The sequence below is a fragment of the Oryctolagus cuniculus genome, chromosome 20 (assembly GCF_964237555.1).
Source record: "Oryctolagus cuniculus chromosome 20, mOryCun1.1, whole genome shotgun sequence".
In the NCBI taxonomy this organism is placed as follows: domain Eukaryota; kingdom Metazoa; phylum Chordata; class Mammalia; order Lagomorpha; family Leporidae; genus Oryctolagus; species Oryctolagus cuniculus.
In genome coordinates, this window is record NC_091451.1 from 24,450,259 (window position 1) to 24,476,680 (window position 26,422).

General features: G+C 44.7%; 1 protein-coding gene across 47 annotated transcripts in view; it reads left to right on the forward strand.

The window, feature by feature from the left end:
• Nucleotides 1-26,422, forward strand: part of NRXN3 (neurexin 3) — a 1,789,124-nt gene that overhangs the window by 579,622 nt on the left and 1,183,080 nt on the right. For all 47 annotated transcript variants that reach the window (XM_070065300.1, XM_070065299.1, XM_070065301.1 and 44 more), the window contains 2 exons: nucleotides 6,397-6,835; nucleotides 11,623-12,006. In XM_070065300.1, the coding sequence (XP_069921401.1) occupies nucleotides 6,397-6,835; nucleotides 11,623-12,006 (823 nt within the window). The remainder of the gene's footprint in view (nucleotides 1-6,396; nucleotides 6,836-11,622; nucleotides 12,007-26,422) is intronic.

The window sequence follows — 26,422 nt, forward strand, 5'->3', positions numbered from 1 at the left end:
ATTTTCTGTCTCCTACCTTGCAAGTCTGAATCGCAGTTCCCATTTTCTCTTTCTGCTGCTTAGATTTTATCTTTGGTAGATTCCCACTGCTGTTAATGAAATACAAAGCATGAAAATGGTAGTGTCCATAGTATGTAACAGTCGGGACTCTGAGCCCCAGGTTGGATGTCAGTTGCATCTCAGCAGGCAGAGTCAGTTTATTGACCTCAGTTAACAAGCCCATAGATACAGATGTGGCCTTGATCATGCCAAATAGTAGGTTCTTCTGACTTTGGGAGCTGAGAGGACCATCTGCTGCTGCATTTGTATTTGGATTGCACTGTTGGCATTCGGTCAGTGGTCTACTGTGGTAGAAAAATGCCGTTAATGATAATGAATCCTAAATCTGTGTTAGTGTATGGGATGCAAATATGTGAGAGAAGAAGGGAAGAGAGGAAGGAGAGAGAACAGCAACAAGGAGGGGCCAGTTTTGTGGCTCAGTGGCTTAAGTCATTGCCTGCAGCACTGGCCAGCTCGAGTTCTGACTGCTCTACTTCCAATCCAGCTCCCTGCTAATGCCCCTCATGGCTCAAGTGTTTGGGATCCTACACCCACAGTCGTTGAAGCCATTTGGGGAGTGAACCAGTGGATGGAAGACCTCTCTCTGTCTCTCCCTCTCCCTCTATAACTCTGCCTTTCAAATACATAAAGTAAATCTTAAAAAAAAAAAAAAAGAGCAACAAGGAGTGGGCACCAATAGACATATATAACATACATATGCGATACATATTGTGATATGATATGATAAATACATATTTAATAGATGTCACAGTAAGCAGCTGAATACACACACATGTCCACATTGTGTACATAACGAGGCTTGTTAAATCCAATCTGTCATTAGCTGGGCCCTGCCTCTTGAGCTGGTAATCCGCTTAAAACTTGTCCTCTGAATCTTTCCATACAAGCAGCTCCATGCTGAACTATACTGTCTGTTGATAGATTTCTGGATTTTCAAAGAAAATGACAAAATTAATAGTACTAACTACCATTGATTAAGTACTTATTAAGGGCCAGGGGCTACGTAAAATACTTTTATAGATGGTAATATTATCTCATTTATTTCTTAGAACCCTGTAAAGTAAGACTAGTTGTCTGTAGTCTACCATAGAAGAATTAGACTGAGACAGTTAAATATCTTGCCCAATGTGACATAGCTTGTAAGGGCGGAGCAGAACTCAAAAACCCTGGTTGGGGGGATGCCAGAGTTCACGATGTTAACCACTGCCCTCTACAACTACGTGAGCTGACATCTAATTTAAGGAATATATGAGCATGGATTAAGTATCTATACAGTTTTATTTCAGGTTTTTAAAGCCGATTGCGTTTTTTGTTGTTCATAAGGTGACTGAGGTCTGTTGAGAATCCAAGATGTATACATATTCAAAGATGATGAAGCCAGTGCTGTAAGTGAAAAATGAACAAAGTGGCCTGCTTATAGGAGGGAGACATCACAGCACAGTGGAGTCACTGTTGCCTGAGGGATAGAAGGAGAAGTGGGACAGGGACATTAGAAGCTGTGGAGACCCCAGGAGCAAGATTCTTTCATAATGTTGCTTCGTCATTTTTATTTTATCCTGAGTAGGTAAGTTACACAATAGTAAGATTAGCTGAAAGTTTTTTCTAGAAGCTGCACCATACTGGAAGCTGAAGAGAAAAAGTTCCTTTCCTCATTATCTGTGGTCAGATGATTAAATTTTGGTGGGGGATAAATAGATCTATGGCTTTTCCTTGTAGTGAGCAAAGCGCTCCATCTGAGCTACCTTGATACTTGCTTCTCATCTGTCTGGCCTAGGCATTTCAGAGAATGCCCCTTGGTGTCTTTACCTTCCAGTATCCTCCACTGGCCCAGATCAGTGCAGTGGTCCTCAGTAGCCAAGTCATGGGCCTATCAATGATTTAGTCTTGTAAGCTGACCTCATGGCTATATTGAAATTGTTGCCTATATACATCTCCAGAAGATTAAAGATGCTTAAAAAAAAAAAAAAAAAACACAAGAAAATGTGTAGGCCCGGTGGTAAGCTTCCTATTGTTCAACTGAAGACATAATGCCAGGCAGCCACCTGGGCCATGCAGCCCCCATATCCACATCCACTCATCTGTTCTAGTTCTTTTGCTATACTGCATAAGATTGTGGTAATGTGTTCCCAGGAAGCTGAGAACAGAGTGGTCTGTGACAAAGATAGAAGGAGGAAGGAGGCTCTGTCTATGAATGCGGACTGCCTCTAACCTTAGATTCTTACTACAGGTCCAAACAGCATGGGTGGGGTCGTGAGATCAGGCTGTCACTCTTCATGACCCTGCTTCTCTGCTTCCCAGGCTGTATGACATCTTCCCCTATGGGGAACCATTTCTACTTTATCTGTAATTGCTCCTCGGCGGGGCCACTTGTCAGCCAAGACTACTTTCTGTCATTTGACGCTGCATCTCTTCCTAGTCCAGTCAATCAGTCGAGGACATTCATTTAGTTGAGAGTGTGATTGGAGCAGAGAACATTGTAGCAGATGCTCATTTGCCTTGGGAGGGAGTCCAGCAGGGCTTGCTGCCTCCACGCTACTTCCCCAAGTCGGGAGCACACTTGCAAATGACTGTGGTTTCTGCACAGGTTGGATGGGGAAGGTGAGGGTGCCTGCAGCAGGTTGATCAGTTACCTGTCTGAGCTGCAAGACCCTTGCCCTCCTATCTCTTTCCTCAGGGTAGGAGGGCTTGGGAGACTTCTGGGTCCCTGACAGTTTCCAACAGAGCCTCCATGCTGCTAGAGAGATGAATATGTAGGGTTATTTCTTCGTATGCTTTTGTGCTGGTTTAGAACATGTTCTACTGTTAGAGCATCCCGTTTGATCTTGACAACAGCCCTGGTGGAATGCAGGGAGTTTGAAGAACAGGTCTGGAAGCTCCCACCTTTGTAATGAATTCAGGAAGTTTACCAGACCATCACCGAGAAAGGCATTAGTTCTCCATTTGTCTTAGTGGAAACTCTGTACAAACAGACAATCAAGTTCAGGGCCATGGAAAAGGTTGAGGGCTCACTTTCAAAGCACATTTGAAAGAAGGTTGCCTCTCTCTCACCAGCCTGTTTCTGTCCCTTGATTCTCCATTGCTTCCTTCAGGTAACCCACATCTGGCTATTTGCCCTCTGTTACAGGCTGCAGCTGCACACCTTCTCACACAAGAGCTGGCTTTATTTATTTTTTTTAACAATCCCTGAATCCCTCTAAAAGGCCTTGTTCTATTTTCCTCTTTGTTCCCAGCCTCCTATGGAGATGCATGGTCCTGTTTCCAGTTCTTGTTCACTGAAGCCAAGCCTTCGTCCCTTTGGGATCAGCTGTTGTCCTACATCAATAATTAACGTTTACAAGGCACTCCAGTCATAGGCATTTCACCCAAATACAGCCAAAGCCAGTTTGGTTCTGACACAAAGATCTCCCAAGCTGAGACTCACAGTGGGGGTCAGAAAGCAGAAGCTGCCAGTTGTTGAACTCGTTTCTTTTCTGGTTCACTCACTTGAGTGATTGCCTCAGGACACCTTTGCACATGATCAGTCCAGTAGAACGAAATGAAAAATTCTGCTTCTCAGCTGGGTAGTTGGCCATGCATGAGTCTCCATCTAATGGTGAAGGTGAGCTTCACAGGCGCTGCTGGTGGGGCTTTGTTTCGAGTATGTGCAGTGGTAAGGCACCCAGACTTTGAAGCCAACTGCCTGGGGTTGAGTCCTACTCTGCCACTTTGCCACACAAAGTTGTGTGTCTTTGTTCCCATAACTACTCTTTGTGTCTGTTTCTGCATCTGTAAAATGAAGGAATGATTAAAGGTATTAAAAATGGGTGTTTTCAGAATCTAAGAGGATGGTGGATATTAAATGCATATCACGTTGCCTAGTAGGAGGTGCTCAATACACGTTAGCTTTATTATTTTCAGTGTTATTGACTATGGTTAGTTCCAACATCAAGGTTATATGTTAGCTGAGGCATTTTCAAATATTTGCATGGTTTGTATATTACTCTTATAAAACTTACTAAAAGGCAAGTAATTCTGCTTGATTTCCTGCTGCTGACAGGGGAAACAAGGAAAATAGTCCACCAGTTGAATCTTATGAATTAAATGATATGTGCTGGAATGATCCGTCCAATTAACTTTCTCTCACAGAGAAAGATTGAGAGACTTACTTGAGCTCTTAAGGGTTTTATTTTTTTGTTGAGAACAGAAGTGGTGATACAGACTTCTCAGGACTGTGCAGAGAATGACACATGCTGCACAGGAGCCGCAGCCATTGCCCCATGAGGCTGAGACTGCTGTGCCCTTACCGTGTGCCATTTCAGGTGTTTTTCATGTATTGGATTATTTAATACTTACAAAGTAGTCTACTCCTGTAGTCTGTAATTTAGAGGAGCAAATAGATCTGGAGAAATTGCTTTTCCAAGGTCACTCAGCTTGCAAGTAGCGAATAGAGGGTCAGAACCTGAACTTGAATCCTGACTTAGAATAACGTGGACGAATTGCAAAGCGGTTGATGTGGTTGTTACTCAGATGTTAGTCCCGTTCCCACCTATTTGTGCTTGTTATTGTTGTGTGGATGTGACATTGCACGGAGCTCAGAGCACCAGGAAACATCCCAGGGCACTACATCTATATTCAGTTCTAATATGAGCGAATGCTTTTTGAAATGCTAATTTTGGGAAATGAGATTAATCTTTGCTTTTATGTGGATTATACCAGGTTTAGAAAGTCCTAATAGATTTTTCTAACTGGCATCCTCATATTCCATGACTCCTTTGTGTAGGACACAGGCCATGGCAATGCAGAAGTAGATAGGTAGAAGCAGATAATTTTCCTTACAGAAAATATCAACTAATTGATTAAATTAGATTTTCAGAATATCTCATTCTACCACCATACAGAGGCACATGATATTCAAAAACTAAACAAAAGCCACAGTCCCCTTCTCCACCAACTCTTTATTTTTTAGGATTTTACTTATTTGAAAGCCAGAGTTACAGAGAGGGAGAGACAGAGAGAGCTCTTCCATCTGCCAGTTTACTCCCCATATGGCCACAACAGCCAGGGCTGGGCCATACCAAAACCAGGAGCCAAGAGCCTCATCTGGGTCTCCCATGTAGGTGGCAGGGGCCCAATGACTTGGGCCATCTTCTACTGCTTTGCTAGGCACATTAGCAAGGAGTTAGATTGAAAGTGGAGCAGCCACTTCCTATATGGGATACTGGCGTCACAGGCAGCAGCTTTTACCAGCTATGCCACATACTGGCCCATCTCTAACAATTCTTAACAATCATTCTTTAAAAATGTTTTAAAATGCATTTTATTTGAGTGAGTGGCAGGAAGATAGACATAGAGATATAGAGATATAGAGTGTTCCTATCTGCTGCTTCACTCCCCAAATGCCCACAACAGCCAGTTGGGCCAAGCCAAAGCTGGGACTTAGAAACTCAGTCCAAGTCTCAATGTAGATGCCAAGAACCCAACTACTTGAGCCATCATCTGTTCAAGTGCACGTGAGTAAGAAGCTGAAATTGGGGGTGGGACCAGGACAGGCACTCTACAATGTCCCGAGCAACATCTTAACCACTAGACAAAATGCTCATTGCCATGCTTTTAAAATAATATAGTCACATGGTTAAAAATAGATGCGTATGTGTATATATGTCTCTTTCACACTTCAAGTATTTATCTCACAAATTCACTCCTGATGACAACTTTACAGTTCTTTGTTTTTCCTTTCAAAAATGTTTTATGCACAAAAGAGCATATATGCATATAACATATGTAACACCCTCCTAAACCCCTTCCACGCTTTCACACAGTGACAGCAGAGTGCACATTTTGTCCTGTTCTTTGCCGATTGCACCAAATATGACTTGGAGATTTTCCATGTGAAAATCAGAAGAAATAGGCCATTTTTAAGGCCTACATTGTATTCCATAGTAAAGATGTAGCATCTGTTATTGGTGGTCAGTTAGGCTATTTCCTTTCTTTTAGTGATGTTGCCTCTGTAAAAATCTTTGTATATCATAATTAGTTGGCTCCCTGCAGCTCAGTCTCTCTTGATTTTTACTTACAAGTTCATATTGCATGGTCTTCTGACAACATAAGATATTTTCCAGAAGGAGACAGACAAAGGGTTCCCATAAAAATGCAGAGGCTTATTCATCGCTTGTGTGCACCCCCAGACGTCTCCTCAGCTGCTTTTATCAGTGCTGTGTCTCATGTTCTTCATGTTGCTTCAGACTATTACGTCCTGAAGCCTCTTCTTTGGACCTCCGTTCTGGATGTCCAGTGAGTGATGGATAGATACTTTTTGCAAGATTGATTCCTATGGCACTTTTGTTTGGCTTTTGACAGGTTGTTTATAAGAATAATGACATCCGTCTGGAGCTGTCTCGCCTGGCCAGAATTGGGGATACCAAGATGAAAATCTATGGTGAAGTTGTGTTCAAGTGTGAGAATGTGGCCACACTGGACCCCATCAACTTTGAGACCCCAGAGGCTTACATCAGCTTACCCAAGTGGAACACCAAGCGTATGGGCTCCATCTCCTTTGATTTCCGCACCACCGAGCCCAACGGCCTGATCCTCTTCACTCACGGAAAGCCCCAAGAGAGAAAGGATGCTCGGAGCCAGAAGAACACTAAAGTAGACTTCTTTGCCGTGGAACTTCTTGATGGCAACCTGTACTTGCTGCTTGATATGGGCTCAGGCACCATCAAGGTGAAAGCCACTCAGAAGAAAGCCAATGATGGGGAATGGTACCACGTGGACATTCAGCGAGATGGCAGATCAGGTAGGGTGTGCGAATGAAATGAGAGGTTAGCTCTGGCTTCTCGGTTTCTTTCGTGGCTGCATATCTTTTATTTTAATTTTTGCACTTGCATGCTTGTTCTTTGGATATTCCCTTTAATGGTTGTCCTAAGATTATGTATCTGAACAAAACAGGTGTCTCAGAAATGGCTCATTCCCCTGCTCGTCCCCCCCTGTCATTCACAGCACCGTTGTTCCAGCCTTAGCTCTAAGACCTTGGAACAAAGGAGGGTTTTACAAATGGCATTGCCTCTGCTACCAAAGCAACTGTCATGTCACTGGTGTGATATTTTCCCCTCTCTTTCTTCTTGTTGTACCCCTTTTCATCACCATAGAAACCAATTGTGACATCACAGATGCTGTGATGACAGTGTAGAATAAGCTTCACCAAGCAAAGAGTTTATGCAACAATACACACTTCAAGAACTGGCAAGAGTCATGTTGCAGAGAAATTATGACAAGAAAGGAAAAGGCAAATTGATTTTTCCTGAAGTCATGTTCAATTTAAAGCCTTCTTTGGTGTGAAAGTCTATATTTCACTCTTTGCTCAGACCTCACTAACTCGCCCTTCCTGTTCATATCCTTTTATATTTGGTTTAAATGGCTTTGTTTATTTCTGCAGCCACAGATCAAACACGCTAGCCCGAGGCAGTGCATAGCCACTCTGGAACAGTAACGTAGAGAGGGAGAAACACAAATAGAGAGTTTGGGGCTTCTGAATGCTGAACAGCCTGCCTCGCTTTTTGTGACCATGTGGCAGTGAAGGTCACATTCTGTGCTAGCAGGAAGGACATTTCCCCAAGAGCAGTAATTAGAGCATTTGAATTTCAGATGTATTTTCTGACTCTCCGTTTAGGTCATACATACTCCGGAAGGGTCTAAGCCACGCTTGCCTTGTTTCTAGGGATTTACACTCTGGTGAACATAAAGAAGTCTTCACTTGGACATTTTCTTTCTAGGTGCATTTGTCTAAGTAGAGAAAATAATAGGTCCCCCAAAGCTGACGCCAGAATGACTGAGCTTCTGTGAGGTGGCTTTTCTGCATAATCCCAGAGCTGGATCGATGGCAGTAATGAGCAACATGCCCTTAGGAGGAGCTGGGTGGGCTCTGTGCAGAGGGCAGATGCTGGCGCTCTGTAGCCTGAATGTTGTATTGCCCAGTAGGAATCTTTATTGATTGTCTGGAATTTGATCAGAACCAAGAAGCTCCAAATTAAATGTGCTTGTTGAGCAAGAATGAACAGTTTGTGCTTTTTTTAACAGAGAAATAAAAAAATATATATCAGTCTCTCTCTCTCTGTTTCTCTCTATTAACAAGATGTAAGCAAGGGCAGAACCAGACACCTGTTCCAGAATTACCAAAACAATATTATTAAAACCCTGGGAGGTCTCTGGAGTTGGCTCGTAACTGAAGGATTTTTTGTCTGATTAGCCTAGACCTTGACACAACCAAAAAGTTAGACTATAATTGTCCTAAGTGTATCCGGTTTATTCCTAACACTAATTGTTTTTTCAAGCAGTGTAGCAGTTTTGTTTTACTTTGTTAGAACCATCAGTGTACCCGCCTTAAACAAGTAAGTGTGGAGTCCAGCAGACTTGAATTCCATACCTGGAGGCTATAGCATTGGCTATTCTTTGAAGTATTGATGAGTTTGATCAAGGCCTGTAAAAACTTACTGAGTAAACAAATACTCATCCCCTGAAAGCAGTGTAACTTAAAATTTTCATATGATCCATTAAACTTCATGTCTTCATGAAAATATTTTCTGATAGTCTGTTTTTAGTTATAGGCATATGCAAAAACTGGTATTTATAAAATCGAGTGTATCTAAGTGGGGCACCTCCTTCCCTAATCATCACTGAGAATAACATGACTGTGAAGGGATCTACAAACTTTTTAAAAAAATATTTATTTATTTAGTTGAAAGGCAGAGTTACAGAGAGGCAGAGGCAGAGAGAGAGAGAGGTCTTCCACCCCATGGTTCACCCCCCAGATGGCTGCAACAGTGGGAGCTGGGCTGATCTGAAGCCAGGAGCCAGGAGCTTCCTCTGGGTCTCAAATGTGGGTGCAGAGGCCCTAGCACTTGGGCCATCTTCTCTTTTTTTTTTTAATTTTTTTTTTTATTTGAGACAGGCAGAGTTAGCCAGTGAGAGAAAGAGACAAAAAGAAAGGGCTTCCTTCCGTTGCTTCACCCTCCAAATGGCTGCTACGAACGGTGCGCTGCGCTGATCCGAAGCCAGGAGCCAGGTGCTTCCTCCAGGTCTCCCATGTGGGTGCAGGGCCCAAGCACCTGGGCCATCCTCCACTGCCCTCCCGGGGCCACAGCAGAGAGCTGCACTGGAAGAAGAGCAACTGGGACTAGAACCTGGTGTTGGGCCATCTTCTACTGCTTTCCCAGACCATAGCAGAGAGTTCGATTGGAAAAGGAGCAGCCAGGTGTCAAACCGGTGCCCATAACGGATGCCAGCACTGCAGGCAGTGGCTTTACCTGCTACGCCACAGAGCCCGCCCCATGGGAACTAAAAACTTTTATGACCACTCCCCAGGATGGGGAGCTGAGTCTTAAGACTTGATAAATGTATTCTACACTGTTGTAGTCACACTTTCGGAGGGTAGATTTTCCTTAGGATGTACTGAAGTCTCCAGAATTTAAATCGATCCCAGTACTGTCCTTAGCTGGCAATTAATATCTCTCCCTTTTAGCTGCTGATCACATTATCCCTGTAGCTATATCTGGGGTGAAGAAGGGAAACTGAAAGGGAGAAGACAGTTCAGAGATACAAAGCTCACCTATCTATAAAATAGAAAAACTCACCACTCATACCTTAAAGCTTGTTTTGGGAATGAAGTCCAAAAGAGCACATCAAACGCTAAAGATGCTGGCCAGGAAATGTTTATTATCGTGCAGGTTTTGAAAGATTAAGCAGCAAACACGCAAAGCCCATTTCTCTAGGAGAAAACCACTCCAAAAGAATCAGGAAAGCAGATTGTCAGCCTCCACTGCCCACTCGCAGCCCCCGAAGGGCCTTCCTCCTCTTCTCTCTGTTGACGTTGTAATTTAGAGTGCACTTCGTTTTCATGATCTCATTTGCTCTCCACTGCCCTTCAGGCTGTACCCTTTCACAACTGAGGGGATGAGACTGAGAAGTGAAGGCTGACAAATAGCCGGCCCTGCTCGGCCACCTGGCTACCCATAATCACTTCAGCAGTAATAAATATACATTTTTAAAACTTCCAGCAAGATGTGTAGATAGCACCTACTCCATTCCTTTGATTGTGAAGTTTAGGACATTGAGTTGTAAAGTGGTGCACGCACTGGCCTAGGCCAGAAAGCCTTTAGGACTGGGATCCCTGCTCCCAAGTCAGGTGCCAGGTCACACCTTCTAGAAGCTCATTCGATAGTGTTCGTTGTTCTGCCCTTGTCTATCTCTGCCTTAAAGCCCCACTCACTCCCTCTGGCTTGCTTTCCTCTAGGCACACTCTTCTGTGCCTTGGGACTTTGAAACTGCTGTTCCCTCTGCCTTGTGTGGTCTCTCCCCTGCTCTCTGCGTGGCTGGGTCCTCCTTAACACCTGATTCAGCTTCCATGTGAGAGGCCTTCACTGATTCTACCTTTTATAGTATAAACAAGGGCTTCTGCCACACTGTCTTCATAGCACTCTCTAGCCATTTTCCCTTATGATTTTTTTCACTTTCTGTCCCTCTGCTCTGTACATCAGCTCAATGAGAGGAGAGATGCACTCATCGAGTTCTTTTCTATGCCTAGAACTACTCCAGGGAGAGAAGAGGCATTTCATGTATGTTTATTAAATGAATAAAGAAATGTTCCAGTTACAATCTATTAAAAACAGTGCCTTTTCATAGCACATCAAAGCACAGTGGCTATGCCCACACCCCGTGTCAGAGAGCCCTGGTTTGAATCCCAGCTCTGCTTTCAGTTCCAGCTTCCTGCTAATGTGCACCATGGGAGGCAGAGGGGATGGCTCAAGTCCATGGGTCTCTGCCACCAACATGAGAGCTCTGGATTGAGTTACAGGCTCTTGAACTCTCTCGCCCCGCTCTGACTGCTACATTCATTTGGGGAGTGAACCATCAGATAGAAAATCTCTGTATATCTCGCTCTTGCTCTCCATCTTTCAAATACAGTGAAAATAAATACGATTTTAAAAGGGTATGCCAAAATACCCACTGGCAAGGCTTGTAGTTAATGCCCAGGTTAGAGGGTATCAGTGCAGGGAGGAAAGAGGCAGAAGTTCCAACCTTTTGGGGCTGATGAGCCATGACAATAACACAGGCAAATGTTACAGAGCCCTTGTTCTGTCTCAGCCCTATTAAAATCACCTGACTTCTATTACACCACTTAATATCACACCAGACTGGCAGGTAGGAACAATTCTTTTCTAATTTTACAGCTAAGGAGATTGAAGCACAGGCAGGTGTAAGGCTAAACAGCCTGTGAGGTACTGCTGGGAGGTAGGTGCAGACAGGACTGTCAGGCAGAGAAAAGATAAACCAGGGGAGGATGGCCGCTGGGGATTTCCTGAGTCCCCTAGTGGGTTAGGCAGGCTTAGATGTCAGAGACTAGAACCAAACAGCTCACGCAATCCTTTCTACCATCATGCAGCATTTCATCTCCTTGCTTGCGTTGCTCGACTTTTCCTAGCCAGGTAATGCTGATCTAAGAGCCTACCTGCTGGGTTCCCTTCCTTGGGTTGATTACCTAGCAGCCTCGCCCGAGATTCCACTCACTCTGCCCCTCCTCCCACCCAGGTACTATATCAGTGAACAGCAGGCGCACTCCCTTCACCGCCAGTGGGGAGAGTGAGATCCTGGACCTGGAAGGGGACATGTACCTAGGTGGGCTGCCCGAGAACCGTGCTGGCCTCATCCTCCCCACCGAGCTCTGGACTGCCATGCTCAACTATGGCTATGTGGGCTGCATTCGCGACCTGTTCATCGACGGGCGCAGCAAGAACATACGGCAGCTGGCGGAAATGCAGAATGCTGCGGGCGTCAAGTCTTCCTGCTCCCGGATGAGCGCCAAGCAGTGTGATAGTTACCCCTGCAAGAACAACGCAGTGTGCAAGGACGGCTGGAACCGCTTCATCTGCGACTGCACTGGCACCGGCTACTGGGGAAGAACCTGTGAAAGGGGTAAGTCCTTGAGGGTGTGACTGTAGGGCTCTGAGTGGAGGGTGAGGTGTTACAAGTATATCCTTGGACAGCCCAGGCTGTTAGACCGACCTGTGCTTGCTTGCTTGCTTCCAACCAAGAGTGTTTGAGTTCACTAATAGCTGGGTATTATCTGTTCTACTTTGGAATCTTTGAATTTATTTGGCTAGCGTTGGCCTGCCAAAAAGGGAAAATATACAATGTTTATTATGATCGTAATACATTTTTATTAAATATCTTCAGTTTAGACAGGGAATTAATTCTCTTTGTGGGTTCCTAGAGGGCTAACTCACTGGATTTTTCAATTTTTTTCATTTAACAGAGGCTTTTTGAGTGCTTTCTATGTGTTTAGCTCTTAGGTCAGGGTTCAGGAAGAGAATACTGAACAAGACAGAGCTATCACTGGGTTTATGGAGCTTGCTGACTAAGGGAATATTTAGCCATTAAGTAACAAATTACAAACATGGTGGGTTTTGCGAGAGGCAGTATTGGTTATTAAAAGCATGAATTTGGGGTGCAGACTGGATGAAAATCTGGAGTGCCAGGAACTTCATCAAGGTTTTCAGTTTGGTTGAGATTTGATTTCTTAATTTAGAAAATGGAGATAATCGGGCACCTTCCTCACCAGATGATGATTCAGTGACTTAATTCCTGAAATAGGGTAAATATTTAATGACAGTGATTGTTTGGTAATATTTTCAGAAACATCACCAAGGGGAAGGTTTAGAGAAGTTTGGCAGGCCTTTGTAAAGGGATCCAGTGTTCTGAAGGATTCAGAGAAAGCTTCTGCAAAGAAGAAACATAGAAGTTCAGCCTTGAAATAGGGGGAGGAGTTAGCTTGGCAAAGAAGAGGTGTTACTTGAGGCAGAAAGGGCAACAGGTACCAAGGGACAGGTGTGAGAACATGGCCAACTTGAGAATCTGATCAAAATCCAAAATGGGCTGGATGCTTTCTTTGTGAACCAAGTTTGGATTGGGAAGGAAGAAAGGGTATGGCAGGTGGCTGGAGAGGTGAGGGCTAACCATTTGGATTGAGCCAGAGTGCTGGAAGGCAAGAATGCATCTAATACTTGGAATAAATTTAGCTTAGGCAAAGGGCAAAGACAAAGGTTGAGCAAAGGGTCACCATCAAGGCAAGCATATGGCAGGGTATACTATGTATTTGGACTGTTGTCTATTGTTTAACTTCCAGTTACACAGACTCAAGCTGGCTGTGAATTGTGAGCCTCTCTTCTATGAAAGGATAATTTCCATGAGTTACGATGTTTTTGCCAGGGGTTCAACTCCAGTGTTTGAGGATACGGCATAGGTAATAGTCATGGTTCCTGGCCTTAAGAAGCTTATGGTTTATTTGGCTAAGAAGCTGAGACCCTTCCACATGAAGCTGTCATGAAATTTCACAAGGCAGCAGCATGGTCTCTGTTGATGGAGCAGAGTAGCAGGGCCTCAGACTTCAGAGGGGAAGGATGTCCTAGGGAGAGACCTTCAGTGTCTTCCCTAAAGACTAGCAGTGGCCAGAAGGTGTCCGAGTATCAGAAGCTATGTGATGGGGAGAGATTGTGGACCAGGCCTGGAACAGGGACTGTTTGACAGCCAAGAAAGTGTTCTCAAGGAATTTTTCTGTGAGGTAAACTTCGTTACTGGCTCAAGAGAACTGCAAACGTTATCTACAATCAGACCAAAATCAGGATCCAGGACCCCAGGTGAAGCAGAAAAGGGGAGCTTTCTTGGAGCTTAATGAATTTAAATTCAGCTTTACTGAGTTCAAGGCAGCAGTGACCAGAGTATGAAACATGATGAGGCAGCCAGGTAGGACAGAGATAGGCGAAATGGGACTGGTCAGTCTGTCAACTGGACTCTTTACAAATAACTTTGTAGGGTAGTTTACCCTGGTGTTTGTTTGTGGAAGTAAAAAGGTCATTTGACCTCATATATCTATGAAACAATTTTATGTAAGCTGAGGTGTTGCAGATCTTCCTCTGTCTACAAAGGAAGTGTGAAAAACCAATGGTCATTTCATACATCTGAGGTCTTCCTCTGAAGTCCCCTCCTGGGTCAGGGGCTTTGTGGTTGTTTGATACAAGGAGCAATGACTGCAGACAGCTTGTAGACATGTTTTCTGTGAACTCACCTAGTCTAAGGGCGAATCCATGGGAATTAGTCCAAAATTTGCCAAGTACAATGAAAGTCACTGTACCTTTCGCATTGTCACTTCTGACTAGTCATTAAAAGGCAGCTGATGGGGGATGTATGAGGGACAATTATTCTTGGTACAGTGCAGCCAGGGATCATCCATTCTGGCCAAATGAGAAGGAGCTTAGCAAATTTAAGACATTTGATCTATACATTGCTCAAATCCCAGACGGTTCAACTGATTATTTTGTTCCCCTACTAATTGTTTTTTGCCCCTGTATTGTTCCTGACACCATGTTCAGAATGAATCAGTGGAGTGTAAAAATGATAGGGCTCCACTCTGTTACGACAGAAAATAGAGCCTCCCAATGACATTGTTTTTCTGTATTGAAACTGACTTCTCTGTGGAATATCTTCTCTGCAGACTATCTTTTTCGTAGATGGAACAGACATTTATTTAGGACTTAATATGTTCCAGGCACTGTGTTTGATGCTGGAAATGCAAAGAAAACAAAGCCCCTACTTTTGATCAAAGACTGTATAGCTCTTCCAAGGGCACAAAGAGAAATATTGCAGATATTAAGGTATAATAGATGATATGCCAGAAGTCTGTAGCGGAACAAAGGGTGAGCAGATGAAAATGTTCATTTCTAAGTGGGGGAGTTAGGTCAAGAGAGGAGACCCCAACCTTTCTTGGATTTCCTTGGGCCCCTATTTCTAACAAAACTTTTACTGTTCTACCATAGGCATATCTGGAAAAAAAAAAAAAAGGTGTAGGACAAGTGTTAGACGTCCTCTTTGTACAATAACATGATTCCTTTTATATTAAGGAATGCTAACCCACCTACCATAATAACATCAACTTGATCACAGCATCTCATTGCTAATCTTTCTAAAAGTATTAACCCTATGTCTAGAGTTGATCATTTGTATCAGTTGTGATAATCCTAAGACAATCCTTAAGGTTGAGTGCCCCACCTATCCCAAACTGTGTCCTCTCCTGGGCTTCAAAAGAGGTGTCCATTGATTCTACTGGCACCACAACAGGAATAGCAGTGTTAGAGGTGCTTGTATATAGAAAATGGAGACAGAATGGATGGTTGAAATGCTTAGTAACCATCTTGTGAAGTACCAATAGACAGAGGGAACAGTCTAACTTGTCTTGAGTCTGTCCCAGCCTTCTTTCTTCTGAAGATGATCACTTGACCACGTGTAACATATGCATCTTTGTGGGGAGCAACTCGGACTAGACTGTTACTGGAATTAAGACATATTCTATGCATCTGCTCTCCCACAATATGGCGCTGGGAGAGGAGTAAACAACTTCTACACAGCTGCCTCGCCAATTTGACTGATGAGCTGCAGGAGCTGATCTTGCTCCTGACTGGAGGAGAGCAGTGTGCTCGGCATGTGGGTAGCAGAGTTGGGATTGGTGGAAGAGGACTATAAAGGAGGAGAGAGACAACATGCACCAGGAACATCCGGATAACATCTGAGCAGCCCCCGAGAGAGCCGGCCGGCAGTGTGCCGCTCCCCTGCGGAAGTGGGGAAAGTGGCAGGGGGAACCGCCCTTCCACGGGGGTGGAGGGGTTGCCAGCCAACCCGGGAAGAACCAGCAGCAAACCCGGGAAGGGCCGAGCAGACAAAAGAACAGCACAGGGTCCTGTGTCGTTCCTCCGTGAATGGGGGAGCGACATAATGGTGCTGTGACTCGGATAGGAAACTTAGGAGGGAAGAAGTGGGAAAATACCGGAGAGAGACTAGGGAAGAGCTTAGGGAAAAGCCGGACGGAAAAAGTGCCGGGAGAAATCTAGGGGTGAAAGTGAAAGCTAGAAGAAACAGACTGGGATACGGACTGTGGGGAGAAGCCAGGAGAAATGAGAGAAATATTGTTGGAAGAAACTTAGGGAAAAGTACCGGGTAGAGAAAGATATAAGCTAGGGAAAGTGAAGCCGCGGGGGCAGGCCGAAGCGGAGACGTAAGCTAGGTTGGGATTCGTCAAGTCAGCCCGGGGAGCAAAAAGATGGGAAGCCAAACCGAAAAGCGGAGACGTAAGCTAGGTTGGAATTCGTCAGGTTGGCCCGGGGAACTTAGACTGAAGACCGGTAGCGGAAACGTGAGCTAGGCCATGATTCGCGGAAGCCGCTGAGCGCAGAGAAAGCACGCGGGGCACAAGCGGAGAGAGCGCACGGGTGGCAAGTAGATAGGAGAATGCGGGGCTGGCGCGGAGGCCGTGGTGCGGGCGCGAAGGGCGCGGAGACCGCGGAGCGCGCGCAAAGCCAGGAAGCCGCGCAGATGAGAGAAGCGCGGGCTGAAGCCGCCAGAGCCGGGAAGCCGCCTCGGGGCGGGCGCCGGGAAGCCATGGGGATAAGAGAAACAGAAGTTTAGAAGTAAAATGAGAGAAATAGGAATGCTGGCAGATAGAAGTAAAATAGGAGAGAGAGGAATGCCTGGAGATAGAGAAATAGAGAAAAATAAGGCCTCCCCACAACATGGCAACGAGAGGGCTTGGATTCGGTCTGCCTGATTATTAAGGCGATAAGCACTTGCAGGCAGCTCGAGTGGAGCATGCACTGCAGGGCACCGAACACAGGCACGCATCAGCGCCTAAAAACCTCCTCACAACATGGCAAAGAGAGGACCCGGATTCGGTTTGCCTGATTGGTAGGGCTTGTAAGCACCTGTGGGCAACTCTAGCAAGCAGAGCAGAGTGTGTGCCGCGGGGCACCGAAGACAGGCGCGTATCAACACCAAAAATAAAAAGAAAGGGGGAACTGTGGGGAGCAACTTGGACTAGACTAAGTTACTGGAATTAAGACATATTCTATGCATCTGCTCTCCCACAATATGGCGCTGGAAGAGGAGTAAACAACTTCTACACAGCTGCCTCGCCAATTTGACTGATGAGCTGCAGGAGCTGATCTTGCTCCTGACTGGAGGAGAGCAGTGTGCTCGGCGTGTGGGTAGCAGAGTTGGGATTGGTAGAAGAGAACTATAGAGGAGGAGAGAGACAACATGCACCAGGAACATCCGGATAACATCTGAGCAGCCCCCGAGAGAGCCGGCTGGCAGTGTGCCGCTCCCCCGCGGAAGTGGGGAAAGTGGCAGGGGGAGCCGCCCCTCCACAGGAACCCGGGAAGAACCAGCAGCAAACCCGGGAAGGGCTGAGCAGACAAAAGAACAGCGCAGGGTCCTGTGTCGTTCCTCCGCGAATGGGGAAGCGACACATCTTCTCTTTGCCAATGAAGCCAAACTGTTCCAGTTCAGTTGTTGAGATTTGAGTCCTAATAAGAACTAAAGACTTGATTTATTTGTGGGCGATCCAACTTAACATTGAGGCTCCCATAGATTCTGTCCTAGTTCCTGGATGGCCCTTTAAAATGTGGGTCAACATTTATTTAGCATGAAAATAAATAGGGAAAAACACAAGTCAATTCTTAGGACAAGAGGAAGAAAAAACTTTACAGTGATTAGAAGCTGCATGGCATCATGGTTAATAGGATTAATTTTGGAATCATATACTGACTTCTGTGTCAGTTATGTCATTTATTAGGTAGGTGATATTAAACAAATATTTAATTCTTTGTCTCAGACTCCTTTACTGTAAAATGGGGAAATGAATATTAGTTAAGGTTGCTTTGATTGCAAACTACTCTTGCTGACAAACTCCATATTGTTAGGGAGATTCCTTGAAAGGAGTCATTTGTGAAGCAGAACAATGCACCATTTCCTGAGGTTGCTAAGAGTTTGAATAGGAAAGTGTGTCTTAATTGTAAATACAGTGACTGGCGGCCAGCATGGTGATGTAGCTGGTTCAACCTCCACCGCAGTGCAGGCATCCCATATCGGTGCTGGTTCAAGTCCCAGCTGCTCTACCTCCTATACCCTCCCTGCTAAAGCACCTGGGAGAGCAACAGAGGCTGGTGCAAGTGCTTGGGCCCCTGCCACCCAGAAGGAAAATACTGGAGGAAGCTCCTGACTTCTACCAGGCCCAGCCCCAGCAGTGGAGCCATTTGGGGAGTGAACCAGCAGATGGAGCATGTTTCTCTGCATCTCCCTCTCACTTTGTCACTCTGCCTTTCAAATCAATAAAGTCTTTTAAGAACTACAGTGACTGTGCTATAGTGGACAACGCAACATTCCCTCTATTGAAGGTAGTTTCTTAAGGAGAGTGGGTCAGTAGAGTCAGCTTCGTAAGATGCGGGATCTTCCATCGACATCCCCACTGGGACTAAGTACTTCAGACCATCCCAGCTGGGCCTTGTCATCTTTCAGGTGTGTCTTGTCATTCAAAGCCAGTGTTCAGGAGGTCAGATGGAGGTCAGCTGTTCAAGTTCTTCATTGGAAAGAGGTGAGAGGGCTGAGCCTTTCAGGTGATGCCGTGAAGTAGGACAGTTTGGTGTCTTAGATTTGTTTCTTAAAAATCTGAAATCTCTCCTAATTCTTGTGCTTTTCCTGTCTTGAGGCACAGGGAAAGGGCTGTATCCCCCAGCACTTGGGGCCTCAACAAAGTGGTGACTACAGGGGGTCCTTTACAGCTTAAAGCCTCTTTAGTTGGAAAAACAATTGAAGTTGCAAAAGAATTGCATATGTATTAAGTGATATTTGGCAAATATCATCCAATGCTCAAATTGAAATGATTAACCATTTGCTATGGCTTGAACTAATTTTGTCCCATTCATGCATGTGGGTTTGGGTTCCCTGTATAAAGCTTCAATCATGCCATGAAAAGGTGTGGGTCTAACATTTTCCACTGAACACTGTATTGCCATCTAGAATTTCCCTCCTCTGTGTGTGTGTGTGTGTGTGTGTGCGTGTGTGGGTGGGTGGCAGTTCAGGTCATAGGTACCCCGACCCTTAAGGCCAGATTCCGTAACAGATGATGAGTCTTGTGGAACACTTTTCTATCCTGTCCTTTTTCATTTGGTTCACTCCTGCTGTCTGCTATAAGAAAATATCTCTTGGATCATGATCATGGACATAGGAATGGTTTGGGGAATATGACTTTGCAGAACCAAAAAACATGATGGAGAGGACAAATCTGCTCCTCTCACAGGTCCCCAGGATGCCATTTATCTGCTAGACCCAACAGCTGAAAACAGAAGATCCAGATGCTTTGAGTTCTCTCAAACAACTGCCGACAGGAACGGACAGCAAGCAGCAGCCCCTACCCCTCCTGGCTCAAATACTCCCCACTGAGCCACCCCACCACTCCCATTGCTGCTGTGTGCTCCTGGGGCAGCAGCAGACTATGCTGGGAAGGGTGAAATACCACTCGTAGATAAGGATGGATTGTGCTCTTTGGCTGCCACACATGTGTCACAGGTAAATCGGGATATCAGAAAAGAATGAAGTTGTGGCACACACTTGGTGTAGTGTTTTCATCCCATACTGGGATGCCTGAGTGTGAGTTCCATCTCTACTCTCAATTCTAGCTTTCTGGTAGTGTGTACTTTAGGAGACAGCAAGTGATAGCCCAAGTAATTGGATCCCCTGGGTGAGTTCTCATCAGCCCTGGCTTCAGCTTGGCCCAGCCAGCCCTAGCTGTTGTGGGTATTTGAGGATAGAACCAGTGAATGAAAGATCTGAGTTTGTGTGTCTTTGTTTCTCTTTAAAATAAATAGAAATATAAGAAAATATACAGGTAACATTGATGTTACTGATTCTTGTTATAGTGGATGGGGATTTGAAATCTGAGAAGTTCATGTGACTTCAACTTGGATTAGCTATAAAATTGTTGTAATTCAGGATCCTGACTCCTAATCCATTGCTCTTTCCATTACACTGAGTAGCCCTTTTTGTATATACTTTGGATTCGAAGGGCATTGAGGAAAACCAGAGCATTACATGTCTGTTTCCTCACTGTCTCCAGCACTGTGTTGCACAAATACTGTGTGATGGCTCATAAATTCTGGTGTGACACCAGAGCTCTGTTTTGGGTTTCCTTCTGGAACACTCACTCCCCTTTTTGTCCTTGTGCAATGCTGTGTTATTGAAGGTCATTCATATGTCATTGACCCCCAGATTGGGATCTCTAGTCTGAAACTCCTGGATTCCAAGATTCCTGTTTCTCAAATTGTGTACTTGACATCATCATCTGGATATCTGAGAGGTGTCAGTATATCATTAAAAAACAGAAATCGTAAGTTTCACTTCCCTGCAACAGGCTTTTTTTGCTTTCAGTTTTTCCAGTCTCAGTAGATGGCATCACCACTACCCTTGGACATTTTCATTTTCTCCAACAGCATAAGTCTACCTCGGCATGTCTTTCCAACTCATTGTCTAAATTCTGCTGTGTCTAATTAGTTTCTCTCTCTATCAAACCAGACTAATATCTTCTCTGTACGACTGGGTATCAAGTAGTATATGATCATGAAAACCCAAATTCATATTGTAGCTTCCTTAGAGTATTAACTTTAGGTTATTAAAGTTTCTGCACATTTCAACAAATTCTTATCTATGGAGCTTTATTTTCAGTGGCTATGATCCAGAAAACTGTAGGAGATAAAGTTTCGATGCATCTTTGAAATTATTTGCAACATTAACATAGGGATTCCATAAAGTATCTAACTCTTCCCCATGTCAGCTGGAGAGCTAAGTCCAGAGGACACATATTTGAAGAAGATACATTTTCTGTTCTCCTTGAGCTCACAGTGAAACAGAGGGGGCGAAGTAATCAGCAAAGTGTAACGCAATCTGCCAAGGGCAATGATTCTGGGCATAAATCACAAGAAAAAAATAACTATGAGACAGTGATAGGTGACCAACATGAAATACCACTGTGTAGCTAGGTCTATCTGTGGGGGGGTCTGCATAGCCTAACCCACAGGGGAAGAACAGAAGCTCTGGTTTCCAGGGCCAAATAAACCAATGCTTGCTGTTTGGTCCCAGTGCCATTGAGGAGAGGATCTGCTTTTGGTTGTACCTTGTCCTCTAGAGAGATACAGGGACTTGATTTAGATGTGTGACCTTGAGATTGTTGGCCTCTCTGTTCTGCAAGAATGCAATAAGCCAAGAGTTTCATGGTCTCTTAGGGCCCTTTCAACTCTAACGCTGTAATTCTCGAATGTCATCAACTTGGCAAGTCTACCCTCATTCCAAGTAAAGGGAGAAAGGTGAATGAAAGGAAGGGCAGGAATGTGAGTCCTTGTTCCTGCCATCTGAAGAACGACTTAGGTCAATGGGGCTTAGTTACATTGGCACTACAGTGAAGTTTCACCTCTGACACCGTTGATGTACTGAGTACATTAAGGCTCTTGGTGTGTAAGTTTGAACTGATGGACTAATGAGTAGACCTTGGATTTCTTAAAAGCATTGAAAGGTTATTTCACTTTTGGTCTGTTGTTGATCCCATTTTAATGGATAAGGTTATATATTTAAGAGAAAGCCTTTCCAAGAAATAAACCACTCATCAGCTTTTGTCATAGTGTCTCGATGTTTTTTTACCTGTTGACCAAGTCCTACAGATGTGACTCTGGGAACAACCACAGCAGTGCTCAGACTGAGCCTCTTTTCTCTCTTCCAGCTCTACTAATTTCCTTTTCCACAGGCAGAGTACTGTGATCCCAGGAAGATGTGTCTAGCCCATGAGCCCTAATTAAGAATTCTTCCTGGTTGGAGTCTGAGATAACCCTGATCACAGCCGTTCCTGTTTCTTCAAAGAATGCAGTCGGGGAGATAAGATTCTAGTTAATCTGGAGTCTGGATGCTCAGGGTCTCAGGAGGACATGCTGGGGACTTTAGAGATCTTTGAGAAATCGGAGCGTATGCGGGTCAGCACTTGGGTGCAGTGTACGACAGCTGCTTATGAACCACAGCACACCTGCTGTTGGCTGTGGTGCTGTCAGACACAGGGACGCGATGGCCATTTACATAGCCACTCAGCGCCTTTATGGCTGCGTTTGCTAGAAGTGCCTTAACGGCCAGCAGACATCTGCCCACTATAAGGCAATAAATTGACAGGCTGGTAAATTATGAGAAACAAGTGCTTTCAAACATAACACATGGCGATTATCACAAGCTTCTCTAGCAGCTCTGGCTCCCAGGTAGACGAACCTTTCCAGATAGATGAGTCTGTCTTTGCTCTAGTTTGAATTAAGGAGGAAGGAGTGTTAGGAGAGAAATCCTGTGCCTTCTGTATGTGAGATCCTGAATATACACTGGGCCATTGACCCTCAATTCTGGATTAAGGGTCCAATTACCTCCAAAGTACCTATTGAGTGCTATTTGCATGGACTGTGTTGAGCCTGTTTAAGGGCATTGATGGTGTTGATCCTCATAAATATCATTATATTCCGATATCTAAGGAATATGGGACATCAATGCAGGGAGAAACATCACGGAAAGCATTGCAGGTGAGGCTTGGTGAACAGGGAGAGATGTCCCAGGTAGAAGGAATATAGAGACAAAAATAGGGTCAGGAAACAGTAAGTTGCTCCATGTGGGTGGAATAGAAGGCTTAGATGAAAGTTCGGGGGATGTTCTAGAAGAAATAGCTGGGGCCGGCAGTGAAACACCTTGTTTACTCTAACAATAGTGTGTACCTTATCTTTAGGAAGCATGCCATTCTTAGCAATAGGACAATCAGGTTGGATCACTGTGGCAGAAAACTGGTTGGGTTTGGAAGACGGAAGGTCGATAGGTGAGCATACATTCCCTTAGCTGGCATTAACATTGATTAAGGAATGAGAGCTAAGAGCACTAACTTTGGCATGGAGAGGAGAGGCTGCTTTTTGGGGACATAGCTAATCGATATATAAGGGATAATGTTAATAGAACTTAGCAACAAATTGAACACAGCCAAAGGATGGTTGAAACTGGACAACAAGAGTCTCGCCACTGAGGCCTATTTTTTCTTTGTTGTACCTCTGAGCTATTTTGAGTTGGTGGGAGATTCTTGAGATAATGGTCACTTCACTCTTCATCATTTAAGAAGATATACCTGGGAGTTCAACCTACACCTGCTTTGATCCTGCTCTGAACATGTGTTCTGTCTTTCCATGCCTCAGCTTCTGTATTTCTCAATGAGAAAATTGACCATGGTGATTGAGCTGTCTTGCTGAGAAGTTGTGTTAGAGTCAAGGTGTATAATGTACTAACAGGAAAAAAAGTAAACGTGCCCCTTTCTGAATCTAGAATTCAGTCATTCCAGCATAACAAACATCTCTGGCTGGTGTTTTTGTTCCATAGTTTCTTGTGTTATGGAACTGACCCAGATATATATGAGTTTCAGCATGGGGTGTAAGTTAGAGCTTAAATGTGGGGGGAGGGTTGAACCATAGGGGTGATTTTCAAAGCATGATTTTCTTTGTACTTCAAATGGTTTTGATTTGGAATGCAGACATGACATTGAGGGCATGTAGTTGGCCTAGTGGTTAAGACACCAGTTAGGATCCCCACAACCCATATCACAGGACCTAGATTTGATACCTGCCTCTGGCTGCCAACTCCAGTGGGGTGCTAATCAGACCCTGGAAGTGGACACTGATGGTTCAAATAGTTAATTCCCTGCCTCCCACGTGGGAGACCTGCACTGAGTTCCCTGACTCTTGGCATCAGCTCTGGCCCAACTCTAGCTGTTGCAGTCATTTGGAGAGTGAACCAGCAAAGTTAAGCTCTCTGTCCACCTCTCCTTCTCTCTGTGTATGTTCCTCTGTCTCTTAAATAAATGAAAAAAATACATGACTCCACTGTAATCCAAAAGCTGTCCTTTGGAAATTTATATTCATTAAATAAAAGTTAAAAAAAATACATGACTCTGCTATAATTTCAGATTTTGGAATAGTCTGTGACTTTGATTATCTCCAGTGAGTTTTGGCAAATGTTTAGTGGAAAAGTGAGTTGTAGTTTATCTCTTGTAGAAATGTTAGATTTGAGATTAAGCTAAAAGGCTCTTTGCGTAGAAGTAGGAAAATGATATTTTTGGAACTCTGCTTACTCCAGTGTTTGATTTGGGTTTTATAGCAGTGACAATAAATACTGAATATTGTGTGTGTGTGTGTGTGTGTACACACGTGTGCGCGCATGGGCCTAGAGGTCCTGTATATAGCTTTCCTTTAGTTTTTGAGACATTTCTATTAGGTCCTATTTTAATACAGCCTGGGATTGTTAAGGGGAAAAAAACAGCAGGCATAAACTACTCTTGATTAGAAAAACCCAAACTAAAATCTAAAACTGGATTTGTTATGCCCAGATCAGTTGTCCCCGAAGATCACCAAGGAGCCGATACCGCTGCAAAGCACACGAGAGTTTTATTGCAGGTCCGGGCCTGGACTCTCAATCAACACCGATGCAGCGGGTCTGAATTGAGAGCCCGACCCTTCAGTTAACAGGGTTATTATAGGGTTTTCAGAGACATTCTATACATTATGGTACCATTTAGCAAATCATCTCATCCCCTGGGAAATTCAAAGGACATCTCTTAGAATTGATTAGTGCATCCAGTGGCAGGAACGGACCTACTAAAGGTGTTTGAATGGCTTTGGGGTTGATGCCTTTTGAATTGATTGGCCCAAGCTGCTGGGGTGTACCTGTCAAACTGCAGGGTCTCAGGAAGCTATCAATCACCTTATCTGCCCTGAGAAGACACCAGGAACTCTAGGTATCTCTCTGTTATCTGCTAATCCGCTGTGGCTAGGAGAGTTTATTGTAAGGGGAGTCCATTTATTTACTTTTAGGAGCTTCTGGCTTAGGGTTCAGGGCCTGGTCAGGCCCAAGTTACAAGATGGAGGCCTAATTTAAGATAGTTACACCTTGATCCAGACTCAGGTCTCACAGATTGACCTAAAGGAAAATAGATGGATTAAAAGTCATAGAATTATTTATCACATATTAAGCACGTATATTGTCCCCCAGCACCACCCCCATCTCCATTGTTAGGTATGGAAATTGAGGCTTCCGGGGAGTAAATGAATAGTCCAAAGCATAGAATATAGTGTCCTTTGCCCACTCACTTTTGATTACTCGTGGTTGGGTTTTTCAAAGAGCATGTAGGACCCCAAAAGCGGTGTCCTCTTGTGACGACCCCAGAAACACAGACTCCAGACCAGACGATGCAATAGAGCAGGAGGTAACTTTATTTCATTTGCGCAAATGGGCCCCCTGCTGCTGCAAGCAGCAAGCAAGCGAGAGGAGCCCTGAGCAGCTATCTCACACAGCTTTTAAGGGGCAAAACCACAAAATTAACATACCATAGGGTGGCGTAAGTTTATTGGGTAACTACAAGGGGAGGAGGTCGTCGAGGAGGAGGAACGGGGGGCTACGTGCCCTACGTGTCTAAGCTTGGACAAGGGGAGGGGGTCCTTGAAGAGCAGAAAGGGGTGGCTACGTGCCCTACGTGCCTCACGGTTTCTTTGTTAAGCTTGAACAAGCACAGGGGAGGGGGCTTAGGTGCATACCAGGATGTTCTGTCGCCCTTATCTCTGGGTAGTAGCCCTTATCTCTGGGTAGTAGCTATCTGCTTTCTCTGTGAACTTAGTTTACTCCCCATTTCCCAGGACTGTTTTATTAAGGCCATTTTATGGCGGCTCTCGGCCGCTCCTTTCAAGCACTATATGTATATATTTTGTTAAGATGCATGTTTGTCTCCCTGACCCACTCAGCCTTAGAATTATGACATTTAGCACAGACCTTCAATTAATCTCTGTTATATCTTAATGTTAGCCATCGCAAAGCACACCAGACACCAGAGTAAGGGAAAGGGTTTATTGGGGAATACCCTACAGACCGAAGTGAAGGGGCGGTGAAGGAAAAAGAGAGGAGACTGTGAGAGAGAGAGACAGAGGAGGGAGAAGAGAGGAGAGAAGCCAAGAGAGACCAAGAGAGCACAGAAGAGAAGGGCCAAGAGCCCAGAGGAGGAGGCTAGAGAGAGGAACTGAGAGAGAGCAGAAGAGGGCCAAGAGAACACGTGTTCAGGAATAGGCCCTTTTAAAACTTTGCCTGAGGGTGGGCAGGGAAGCAGGAGCAGTGAATCCCATTAGGATGGGGGTGGAGCCTGGCTCAGGTAGCTGGGCCATGTGGCCACCTGGCTACAACTGCGCAAGTTTCCTAACAATCTCCAGTCATTTCTTCCTGTTGTTGACTTTGATTTGAAATGCTTACAATTGAATTACAAGAAATATGAAGGGAAGAGGAATGCATAAATATCTTGGCGTTATCTTTCCGCACTGGCCCCATATCATCCCCAAGTCATGGTGTGACCATTCCAATGAGAGGATTTTGGAGTGATGAGTGCCTGGTTCCTGAAAGGCCCCCTTCTGTGGGCTAT